We start from the raw sequence: 12,795 nt of genomic DNA, 5'->3' as shown, positions 1-12,795 counted from the left end.
GTGAGGAAGTTCAAGTTCTAAAATTTTGGATTTATTTTCATTCATTAAAACATCTCAAAACATCCCACTATTTATTAGCCTACTTGTAAACGCCAACAGGGTTTATAAACAGCAGCTTGGAAAAGAAAACTGCATCGCGCAAAACCCTCGCATTCCAGCAGCAACCTCTGTGAGGACCAGTCCAGTCAACACATGTATGGGCACGCATCATTTTAAAACAAGACAGTAATTAGGCGGTCTGTCTTTCAATCTAGATTTCGTTAGTCTGTGCTAATGCAAGTTTACCCTTCTGACAGAACCAGAACCTCATTTGGGACTGTACTAGATGAGACAAGAAGGTGGAACAGGAATCTAACTGAAAACACTTAGTGATGTAGGTGTGACTTTGAACCTGGGGGATATGATTTTTTTTTAAATAAAGTACTTAAATGCTAATTTCTAATAACTTTTGAAAACAGAATGTACTTATTATTGTGGCTAAAAGAGGGTATTTGCAGTGACAGAAGATGGAGAATAATATAACTAGAACAAAACAAACTACATAAACCATGGAACAGCTGCTGGTTAATGTAGCTCGCCACAGCACAAATGTATTCAGTTCTCCTAATGTTACACTTGTCTGTGATATTCCCTGTCTCACTTAGCCCTGACTCTCCATGTTCTATGGTCACTTCATCTCACATCTAGGAAAGCAAAAAATGTTTGTGAAACTCTGATGACATGCTATTAACCTAACAAAGTCATTTTACTCTGTGAATTTTAGAACAAACCATACAGTATGTCTTATAGCTATCCATACAACTTTCAAGCTTGTCCTCCTCAGTTATTTAAGCTCCTCCTCCTGTGACCTCTGTCCTCTTAAAATACTGCAGGATGCTCATCTCATTTTGACCACTGTTACTTTTAAATTGTTTATGGACAGGACTTTTTAAGGTCAAGGATGGTCAGAGACAGGGGCAAAAACGTGGCCCAGGATTTTGTCCCTGGTCAGTCCACTCTCCAGACAAAGTATTTGTCGGGGCCCTGTGTCTTTAGAAAACTTGAGTGTTGTGTAGATAACTTTATGAGCCAATACATTCCCCCTCTCTAACTCATCAAAAGTAATCACCTCAGATGAGCCCTTGAGTACGATACATAAATAATCCATATGATCATCGTGCTTACCATAAACTGGTATTTTGTGCTGTGCTGACTCTGACTCTGTTTTGCTGTAGACCTCATTTCTGCTGTCTGTCTCATGTTCACCATGGCAGCACTAGTAGGCCTACTGGTGCCACTGGCCAGTGGCAGGTAGAGTTCTCAAAATCTTTACTCAAGAAAAAGTACAATTACTCCCATAAAAAGTAGAAGAACAAAAATGACAAACCTGTTCATCAGGTTAGAAACAGCTGTGCAACATGGTTATTTCTAGGGAATGCAATTTGCTTTGCCTGCTGATTATCTGTTATTTAACTATTTCAACAATTCTATTTGTACAATTCTTTTCCTGTTTAAATCTCCATGAAGGTGTATATAAGATTACTTTAAAATATCACTTTTGGTGCCCAGCCAACTATTGTTGCCTGTGCCTTTTATTATGGAGATGTAGCCAACCAAACCGCTTGCTTTGCAGTAGCACAGGCTGCCAATAAACATCCAACAAAAACAGGACTATTTTATCCACCATACGTTCTCTCTCTCTCTCTCTCTCTCTCTCTCTCTCTCTCTCTCTCTGTGCATCTCAAAAATAAATAACAGCTGGTAGCTGCTGAGTGAAAGATTAGTTTCAATGGAAACATTCTGTTTATGGACTCACCGTCGGCAATCGCTATAAAACAAATAGTAACCAATGCGTTTTAAAGAAATGAAACAGGCTAATGTCCAAAGCGATGTTCTGATCAACAACAGGACACTTTTAATATGTCTCAATCAATGCACTGATCGTCTGACATAGATCTTACAGTGTGTAGTTGTCATTTGCTCTGCAGAAACTAAAGACTGTTTTAATGCGCCGTTAATGGAAAGTGAAAGTATTTCACTGGCCGGCTTGTGAAAGAGCGAGGCAGGCTGCTTTCCAACAGGCCACTAGTGCCGTGGTGTGCGCTAGATTTCAGTTGTATTAGTAGAACAATAAAGCCTTAAACAGAAAAGGTATTTTCCTGATTTTGTAAATGTCTGCATCTGACCAGCTCTGTGACTGTGGCAAGCGCCCGACTAGCGCTTTACTGCGTAACTGCGTGCACAGCCTGGATGACGGCTCATTTCGGTTAATGAAGCAAAATGCAGATTACAGACTGGTTAAGTTATAAAAGATATGAATGGAAATTAAAAGTACATTAGATGTACCCACCCCTGCTGCAGACATCATCACTGCTGCCTTCAGCTAGAAGTAACAGCACAAAAGAAAAGTCTGTAATATTGAGGCACTTTGCTGCACCGGCCTCGAGCGTAACATTAGTTAAGCAAGTACCAGGGCTAACGACACCTCTGTCTGTGAATATGGTTTATGGGAAATATTGCTCCATTTTCAATGTAAAAAGAAATCTAGTCAAGTTGTTCTGTGTTATATCAAAATATGAGAGAATGATAAACTAATCCAGTTTGAATAATCAACAAGAATTAAATAATTGTACTAGTTTCGAGGAACATTGTTTTAGGGGTATTTCATTAAATGTTTCAGTCACAAAACAGATGTCTCATTAATTGTAATACACAAAACACATTATAGGATACAGAAACCTATCAAAATTTTAAGTTTTCACAATGTAGCCTATAAAGCAATAAATTGACATGAAAATCATGAAAATTAACATGAGAAACACATAAAGATTGCAGTCATGTGTTTGCTTGCATTGATGTACAAGGGTAAATGTGAAACAAGGATAGGAGGGTTTGGTATCTGTTAAGGATATGACTCACAACACATTGCCACATACAGGCTATTAGGAATTCATCATAAAGTACAGTCCCTTGATTAACTGCAGAAGACAAATGTCACATTTTCCCATCATCACAGTGTCAGGGTTCTCACACAGAGTCAGATATCAGCTCTACCTGTGTATTTGCTGCCCTCTGGCCAGTCTGTTCTTGTACTACCAGCTCCCTGAGTTTGTTGGTGTGAGTGGCCATTTCCTGGAACAGCCTGACCAGTCGGGACGCCTCAAGACTCTTTCGTAAGTTCCTTGCGAACAGGGTGTATAACACAGGATTCAGTGAACTGCTAATGAAAACAAGGGCACCAGAGCCAAAGACGAGACTCTCAGGGATACATTCAAATTCTGTGCCTGATCTAAGAGTGCAAACCAGATCAATAATGTTGATGATATGGTAAGGCAACCAGCACAGTATGAAGGCTACCACCACAGCCTGCACAAGAACCATGGATTTCTGTTTGGAGTTGAAACTCATTTTTCTCAGCTGGGCAGCCACTAGACAGTAACAGATACTAATGATCACAAAAGGAACTACAAAACCCCCCAAGGTCTCCAGACATAAGAAAATGGTCGCCTGAGTCACAGATGTGAATTCCTTGGTAAAACAGTGGTCAGCTCCATCGCTTTTATCCAAAGACTGGGTCAATAAAGCAGGCACTCCTAGAAGCAAGGCAAGGAGCCACAAAAGTACAAGACATCCGTTCATGACGCTCTTGGACTTCCAGCGCATCATAACAAATGGATGACAGATGGCTAGAAAGCGCTCCACACCCATAAGGGTTATAAAGAAGACACTGCTGAACATGCACACATTGACAATGTACACCAAGGCCTTGCAAAATGCCTCTCCAAACACCCAGGTGTGTACCAGGGAGTAGATCCATAAAGGCAGGGTGATGAGGACCAACAGGTCAGCAGCAGCCAGATGCAGGATAAGTACTACAGTATGGGAACGCTGCTTCACATGTCTCAGGATAGTCCAGATCACCAGCAGGTTCCCCGGGGCTCCTATCAGGAAGGACAGGCCGAGGATCACACAAGCTGCTGCTGTCCCACCGTCAAACTCCTCAGGAGCCATTTCCTCTGAAGAAGACAGCTCAGTTGAACGGTTCATGCTGCAAGTGTATGTGCTGACAGTTGTGTCTGCATGAAAAGAAAAACAAAGTGCTGTACAAGCAAGTCTTCACTTCCCTTTCTTGATAACAGCAACAACTGTTTCTCAGACTTGCAGGGAGTAACTGATGGGATTTTATGCATGAACCATAGGTCAGGATCCTCTAGACTGCTGATGTAATGTTATTCAAAATAACTTTCTCTTTCTGTTCTGTGACCGTGCTTTGGTAAGCAACTTACTTAGTTTTTACATGATTCATATATTTGCAATATTTCTGAGATAGCAGATGAAAAGCTAAAGCTAGTATTCTCTCCCAACAACTTTTGCATTTGTAACAGCACTCTCACACACCTTAACTTTGGACTCTCAGTCAACTCCATCTAGTGCATGGATTGCAACCATTTGAATAGTTAATTATTACCACCACTTGTTGTTTCAGTCTCGGTGAGACAGTCAGATTTATTCCTAAACCTAAAACATCAGATGGAATATTTTATTTATTATACAACCCCTCGTCCTTGTGTTTAACTTTCACAGTAAACATGTATTAGATGGGTGATTCTCACGAAACTGTGCTACCATTAAAAAAATATTTACAGTTAAAAGGTAATATTTTACTCACTTAAGTTAACAAATATAATTCTAAGTTACTATTGATATTAATTATAATTTAGAAATACACTTTTTATGTATTTTTTAACCTTTTACAACACGCTTTCAGATTTTATTTCATTACCGTAACATTTTTAAAAGTTGTAATATAATAAAGTCATATTGTATATATTCAGAAGATTTTGGTGGTATCTTTACTCATGTATACAGGTAAGGAAATTTCATTAAAAAATATATTTTAATTAAAAATACATGTTTTTAATTTAAAGAATTATGTCATTACCGTAACACTCATCAGTTTTGTCACATTGATATTATTTTTAATTTTGTTTAGGGGGAATTATATTAGAAAACGATCAAATCAATATATAGGGAATTAAACATATTTCCAGCACATCTATAACTTTTTCTGTTTCATTGTAGTATAATTTTGTGTTTTGGTAATGTAAACTAAGTTACGGTAATGAAAGACCATGTTTGGGTAATGAATTCCATTATGTTTTGTTGGTTTCTTCTTTTAGCATTAGACCTGTTAGAATTTCCTCTCCATTTCTTTTATTGTTTTTTTTTCTTTGTTTGGGTGTCATGTCTTGGCTTACTTCAATACACCACTCTCTTAGTATTCGATACCTTCAGAGATATCACAAATATTATAAACAATAACACTATGCTAGGGCTGGGCGATATGGCCAAAAATGCTATCAAGATAAAAACATTTCATATCATTCGATATCGATAATTATCACGATAAATGTCAAATCATTATTTCTTTCAAGTTTAAAGGCTGATTTTTGCCCCTGAGTGAAAATAGAAGAAACCAGTTGGTTATTTATGTGGTGAAATGTTTCTTTACGTTCAGTATGTGACAAACAGTGGATCACTTAACAAATCTGAGGCAGAACATGCAAAACTATTGTGACAAAATCTTTTTCAACAAATATGATTACTGAGGTGCTAATTTCTTTGTGGTTCAAATTAATTAAACCAAATATTTATTGACAATATATTGAACATTTATTATATTGTTATTGAGGAAAATCATATTGCGACAATTATCATTGTTTTATTGCCCAGCCCTACACTATGCCGATAGTGAAAAGAATTTAACATCAAACATTAGTGTAAACAGAAAGCAGATTGTGTACTCCGCAGTTGTGCAGTATGAGTATTCGCAGTTTTGCATGGGCCTACAACAAGGTGGAACTATTACTGAAAGTAACAGGGAGTCCAAAGTGATTCTGGCGGCGGAAAATAGACTGGGAGTCTTCGCAGAGCAAATACGGCAACATACACAGTACAAGTATATAGCCTAAGTTTTATTTGCACATTACAGGATACTTTAATAAAAACACCAAAACTTTCAGTAGCATCGTGTTTTTGCTTTGCATGACTGATAATACCCAATCAGAAAGCCTAATGTGAGAGTCTGTGTCATCGTTTTCAAAGTATTTTTTTATCACCTTTCAGCACTAATACGCTAAGCTGGAACAAAAATGGGTTCACAGCTTGCTCGCAGGTGTTCAGATTGGCCATTTAGTCTGGACGGGAGGTGCAAATGTACCACAAACTCATTAGGAAAGTGTTTACTGAGGTAGAAAGTAAAGTCAGAAGTAGGGTAATTTTACCGTTATTACAACCGTACTTCTTTTAGCAACCAGTGGAGACGCTCCCTACTGGCCATTACAAAGAATGCAGGTTTACTTTTGCATGGCTTCACTTTTCAGACCAGGAGGTTGCCACTTAATTAAGATTAGAGAAATTACATACACACACTCGTCACATTACTACAATCCTTAATTGGTCAATGGTGCAAGCAAGCTCTCCTATATCCTGTTTGTGAGCCCGAGCAAATGAGAGAGAGCGAGCGGCATAACATGACGGGGAAAGTTAGCGGAGAAAAATACTTGCAGTAAGTTTCAGTCTGGCAGTAAATGTGCAATGAAGTTCACAGTGTGCCAGTTAAAAAAGGCTGTAGTTTCCCCAACTGCTGGAAAAGTGACGGCAGTTAGCGCTAGCTAACATCTCCCCTGGGCAGCACGTTTTTTGGCTGTTATGTAACGTTAGCTAAATTAGTAACTAAGTAATATTAATTAGCTCAGCTTTATGTCATGACTAAATGACTTGTCAAGGGTTGAGAACATCAGGTACAAGCGTAGACTAAACTGGTGTACAGCTCTGTCCTGTACACAGACTGAACATCCTGATAATTATATTTCAGTTTTCAGAGGAGTCTGACAACTGGTTGTTAAAGAAATGAGGGATCATGGAGCTGAGGTTAATGAAGTAAATTAGGGACGCAAACTATTCCTTTTAAGCTAATTAGGAGATGTTTCTTTTGGATTTTAATGCGCAAATTAAATGCTTAAGAATTTTCTAGAGATCCTGTATGTATAGGGAAAAAAAGATGCATCGATAATCATTTTATAATCACATTTCAGCCCTCTGAATCGTAATTGAAATGAATCATGAGGTGCCCAGAGATTCCCACCCCTAGTTTCTAATGCACATTATTTATTGTTTTTTTTTTAAATAATGTTTTGCACTTGGAACAGTGAGTTGCTAGTTCAAAAGTCCCAACATTAGTAGTCCCAATCAAACATTTATTGACGATATATTAAACATTTGTTATATTGTTATTGAGGGAAGTCATTTTGCAATAATTATTATAATTAATATTGTTTTATTGCTCAGCCCTTCTGATCTAAAACAAAAATATCTAACAAGCAATAGAAAACTATTCTGATATTAATCACCGTAACATCATAATTCATTACCGTAACAGGCAACAAATGGCACGGTAATGAAAGATTGATGTTACGGTAATGAATGCACTTTAGCTTAGCTAGCATAAAATGGCGGGAAACACAATGACTTAGCAAGAAAAATACTCCCATCACTACAGTCCCACACTATCCTTTCTATTGTTATGTTCAAAATTAATATGTATATATATATATATAGCTATCAAATGTTAACAGATAATCTTGCCTTGTAGCCATCTTGAATCTTCTGTGTTCTGTGGAACTTTGCCTTTCAATAAAACTTTATAAATATATTCAGTCGTTTTGAGAGATGTGAAAATATGTTACGGTAATGAAATAAATGTATACGGACACAGTGTTTTAGCCATATATGGAAATAATGTTTTAGAAATGTATCAAAATTGCTATTGGAAATTAATATTTTAATAGAGACTATTTTTAAATGTTTTTTAATATATTTACTATATTATTTATTGTGCTGTAAGAGAGCAAAATGCTAAATTTTTGTTCGGACACGTTACGGTAATGAAGTTTTTAATAAAACAAATAAATACTTTTTAAAACTAATATTTGAAAACAAGTGAACATTGAAGTAAAAATTATGTACTTTAACATTAAAATTTGTTATTTCATCTTCTATTTGAAAATGTGCAATAATCCATTTTGGACAGGTCTTTAGGTGGTTTCATGAGAATCACTCAGATATGTTGTTAAGAGTTGCTGTTTGAAGTATTGTTCATTTTCCAGTAGGCTCTTTCCATTGATATGATTCTGATTTGAAGACCAGTGCAACGTCTCCCTTTGATCTAATAATCTTGTTATAGACAAGACTGCAAGTGTTGGGACTACACACTGTATATGTAATCACATAACAATGGGCATTGATGACATCGTTCATCAAAACTAAAGAGAAAGCTTTAGTGTGATGATTATGGACAGAACGGACCCAAACGCAACACTTCAGGTTTCTAAAGAGGTTTATTGAGGGGGAAAAAGGGGATGTAGAGGGGCTGGAGAAAGGGGGGAAGATGACACCGGTAGACATGGGCGCCTGAGGAGCTTGCGGAGCAGGAGAGGTTCAGGCGAGAGGGCTGAGGGGGGCAGGAGGCCGAGGTGGGAACCCAGATAGCAAAAATCATGCGGCCTAGATCTGTGAAACAGGCCCAGGCCGGCGTGGATCCGGTTTTCACATCTGGGCCGGTACTGTTCCAGCTACAGAACGGACAACATTATGTAGTCATTTGGCCCAAATGTGGGCCAGTTCCATGCTGGTCTATATAATGTATAACAAATAGTGACTTGTATATCACTAAGGTACACTAAGATTTCTTGTTTTACTTTTGTTTTCCTTGCATTTTAAACTCGATTACTTTTTTCTTTTGAATTTAAAAAGCATGGACAGTCAAAACTACTGTTACAAAGACTGTTTATTTGTCCTACACAGAATTTCAACAAAGAAAGTGATAGGACAGATGAGTGACACATTTTAAATTTTATTTGAAATTTTTGAGATAAAGAGGACAGAAACTTAAGTAGATAATTGCCAAACTAACAAACACATTTTACAGCTCATTTCTGTCTTTAACAACTGTAGGAACAAGAAACTTCACTCCAGTTGACAATTAGTTTCTAGTAACTGTACAGTAACCACACCCCTATGACATGTGTTTTTTTAAATGAATGCAGAAGTATTAAACTCTAATAATAGCAACAGTGTGGCTTAGTTAAAAAGCTCAATACATTGATATCAGTCTTGCATAGTGTAGTGTACCATTAATGATGGTAAGAAAGTAAGATCTTTCTCCCTGAGAAACAAAGCTAAAGCCAGGAGACACACGAGATTCTATGGCCTAAACACACAAGATAATGTTTTAATTAGCGACAAGAAATAAGTTTGTCTTGATAGACGATTACTGCTAGCCATTTAGATTTTAAACATTTTCCATGACCCTGGTATAACAAAGATTTTATAGCCAAAATACAATATCCAACTAGTCATGTGAAACCCTGAAAAAAGATGTAAACTGTTCATACACATTGTTTGGTGGCTTTACGGGAAACATTGATGAGGCAAGTGGAGAAGTGGGAATGCCATAACCCTCACATGACACCCAACAAGTCATTAGTGGAAGAGTGGGGGGGATGGCTGATGTGTTCATTTCTGCGAAGGATAAAAGAATGGGTGATTACTCAACTGATAATGCAATCACAAATTACATAAAATCCACAGAGATTAGTCATTTTAAAGGTGGCTGGACTATACTAGGGCTGGAAGATTTGACCTAAAATCAAAATCCCAATAAGTGAACATTTTACCGCTATTACAGCTAATGAATGATTGTTTTTTTTGCCCTCCTAGTTCACTGACCAGGCTTGTACCGCAAACATGCTCAACTATTGTAGGTAGGGTGGTTTTTTTTTTTTTTTTTTTTTTTTTTTTTAGACACAAATCTCAAAAAACAAGTAAATGTTAACTGATAAGATAATGTTGAAGTGCACACAACAGATGTACTCCCCCTAAGTTTGGCATATCGCCACTGCTCACTGAATGAGTGCCGCTACTAATATTTCACATGATTAATTAATATCAATGTGCATTAATCTCGTGTAACAGTGTTGTGTGCGTGTGACCAAATGTGAGAGTGAGCAGCTGAAAGTGAGCGAGGTTGTTGTAAGTGTGGCAGTAAATGATCAGTGTGGGTCAAAGTGTGTTCATAAATAAATGCTGCTGGAAAATGAAGGCAGTTAGCGCTAGCTAACATCTCCCTGTGCTCCAGACTCTGGGAGCTGAGCAGGACAGGGCTTAGTCATGACTTGGTTCTCCTTCCTATGTCACATGCAGGCTTATTAGAATATAAGATAAAAGATACAACTTTATTAAACCACCGCCTTCCCCATCTGAGTATCCCCACTCAAGGTTAAGTACCATCTTTGCAAAGCAGTGGCATATTTTTCTTGCAAGCCAATCAGAGCAGACTGGGCTTTCAGGATGGGGGCTTTAACGAGACAGGTGCTAAAATGGAGCGTTTCAAAAAGAGGGTAAATACAGATTTACCACGGTTAATGCCTCCCTGGCCATGGCACGTTCTTTGCAGCCACCTCCACGGTCAGAGGCCAGGTTGAACCAGCGGATGGCGTGCTGGTTAATTTTGTTGTCCGATGTGCTGCTAGCAGCTTGGTTCTTCCGTATAGCCTCTGTTAGAGAAAGTCAATTGGTTGATGAGCTGTCATTGACATTTTGAAAATTACCTGTAAGCCAAGCTAATAACCAACTTTTGAGAAATGCTTTAGAGGGTTGAAAAAAGTACTCAATGCCCATGTTTACTATTGTTGGTGTGGCAGTAGACCCAATTTTATATAGCATTTAATTTAGTAACTCAAAACAAATAGAATTTCACTCATGAATAACTAAAAAAGATATACTGATTATGAACTGAACAATTATCAAATCACATCTGGATTGTATTGGATCAGCCTTAAATCTCATTGTAATTTTTAACTGTACAATTTGATTACTGAGAACCATCAGCCTCTAGACAAAACATTTCTTACAGCTCCTGACAGAAATCTGAGGGTAAACACTTGGTAAGCTTAACATAGTACACTATATCCCTCGGAAAACGCCCCAAATAAATATCCAGAATGAATCAGGAACTACTCCTCAACCATATTACCACGGTGTGATTTCATACAAAGTCAATGAAAAGACACGGAGAGATGAGATTTCCCGCCCATAGACCTTATTTGTCATAATGACTTTACGTTCTCATTAATGTCAGATGAAAATTCCAACTTCTTTAGATGGCTTTGATTTTTTAAACACTTAAATTACTTATCATAACGTTATGCTTAAATATAGCCAAGATTTGAAAATCAAAGCCAAAAATACTTAAATTAACTTACCCTATAATCCCGGGCTCTCAGCCAGGGGTGGAGAAAAGATTGAACCTAAAAAGGAGATAGGTGCTGTTGGAAACTAACGTTACAACATCGTTGTAAGTTAACTAACCTTAAACAGCATTAATGTTTTATGCTAGCTGCACACAAAGTTGTTTATTAATGCTAGCTAAGCTATCCGTTCATTCAGTTAATTTAGCTAACCCAGCTAAAAAGCTAACGTTAGCCAATGCCTCAACAGTTTTAGCTATTTTAAGAAGTTAAAACCCGGTCAAAACATTCCGATGTGATGATGTTAACAAGCATTACACCGCTATTAAAAACAATCTCACTAAACTGTTTTACTGTAACATCGTTCAACTTACCGTTATAAACTCATTCCCCAAAGCTTCCAGTCCGAACTGATCCAAAGAAACAGTTCGCGCGCTCGTCCCGACGAGTCCGGGCCAGAACTATTATGATTCCGCCGACTGATGGATGCTCACGCCCACTCCTGAGTGTACACAGACTACATGCGGGCCGTATCTGGAACGGGGCAGTAAAACGGGCGTGACTGTTACACGGATCTGCCGGTTTGGAGGCGGATCCGCGATGTGAGAGGGGAAGGCAGGTAGGCGAGCCCGGCTGGCCGAACGGGGAGGCAGAGGTGAGTGGACCTGGTGGGGGAAACCGACAGGGTTAGTTCAGGGTGACAGGAGACGAAGAAGTTAGACGTGAACAAGTTCATAAAAAAGCTTGAAAGTAGCTGTGGCACCAAGTCTGGAGCGACAACGATCAAGCGGGGATGGAGAGGAGAGCCGGGGTAGAAATACTGGTCGAGATGAGGCTGATAGCTGGCAGGTGTGGCGGTCGGAGATGGAGGTTGATGAGACGCAGGTGTGGGTAGTCAGCCAGGCTCCGGAGCGGAGAGGGGGAGAGCACACACAGAGGGAGAGAGGAGGAGACACAGGAGAAACCAGGATGCGAAGGAGGAAAAGAAAAACAGGGCACTCACCATCAGCCGGGCTGCCACTGCAACATTTAGGTTGTTATGTTGAGATTGTGCCTGCAAAACACATTAAGTGCAGCACTTGGAAATCAAAATAAATACATAACAAATAATTATCAACATCTCGTTCACAAGTCTCAGCAAAAAGAAATGAAATATCATTGAAATATTCAATAATTTATATTTATTGTTGGGCTACAGCTACATTACATGGTTATTTTGGCCCCATAACTGTAAATGCAAGAAGAAAAGATACCATCAGTGGAGAGACTGTGGTCACAGTAGGTCCTGTGATTCTTGTATCATCAGGATGTCAAAATTGTTCATATCTATGTAGACCTGTGTCTGTGTATTCTGTTTGAACCCTATATTGTCAGTCCCGCTTTCCTCTGCAGTCCTGCGCCCTTGCTGATTTGGTGAGGTGACGTTCGTTTCAGGTTGTTCTTTTTGTTGCAACAAAAATAAACCAAGAAGACCAAATCCCAAAACTTACTTTGTGAAATAATGTCA

General features: G+C 38.4%; 1 protein-coding gene across 4 annotated transcripts; it reads right to left on the bottom strand.

Moving 5' to 3' along the window:
- Positions 1-2,648: 2,648 nt before the first annotated feature.
- Positions 2,649-12,332, bottom strand: LOC123966308 (leukotriene B4 receptor 1-like). 4 transcript variants are annotated; one of them, XM_046042490.1, is made up of 6 exons: positions 12,052-12,234; positions 11,663-11,953; positions 11,304-11,348; positions 10,456-10,595; positions 9,435-9,561; positions 2,649-4,055 (listed from the first exon to the last, which is right to left on the bottom strand). In XM_046042490.1, exons 5-6 carry the CDS (start codon positions 9,436-9,438, stop codon positions 3,007-3,009), a joined length of 1,053 nt encoding a protein of 350 aa, XP_045898446.1. In that variant the 5' UTR covers positions 9,439-9,561; positions 10,456-10,595; positions 11,304-11,348; positions 11,663-11,953; positions 12,052-12,234; the 3' UTR covers positions 2,649-3,006. The 4 variants fall into 4 exon arrangements, 3 of the variants coding, with proteins under 3 accessions (XP_045898446.1, XP_045898448.1, XP_045898449.1); XR_006823946.1 differs by lacking the exon at positions 2,649-4,055 and adding an exon at positions 8,375-8,612 and having other exon boundaries at positions 11,663-12,192; XM_046042492.1 differs by lacking the exon at positions 11,304-11,348 and having other exon boundaries at positions 11,663-12,235.
- Positions 12,333-12,795: the final 463 nt, after the last annotated feature.

The sequence above is a fragment of the Micropterus dolomieu genome, unplaced genomic scaffold (assembly GCF_021292245.1).
Source record: "Micropterus dolomieu isolate WLL.071019.BEF.003 ecotype Adirondacks unplaced genomic scaffold, ASM2129224v1 contig_13128, whole genome shotgun sequence".
Lineage (NCBI taxonomy): Eukaryota > Metazoa > Chordata > Actinopteri > Centrarchiformes > Centrarchidae > Micropterus > Micropterus dolomieu.
This window is presented reverse-complemented; position numbering and strand designations above follow the sequence as displayed.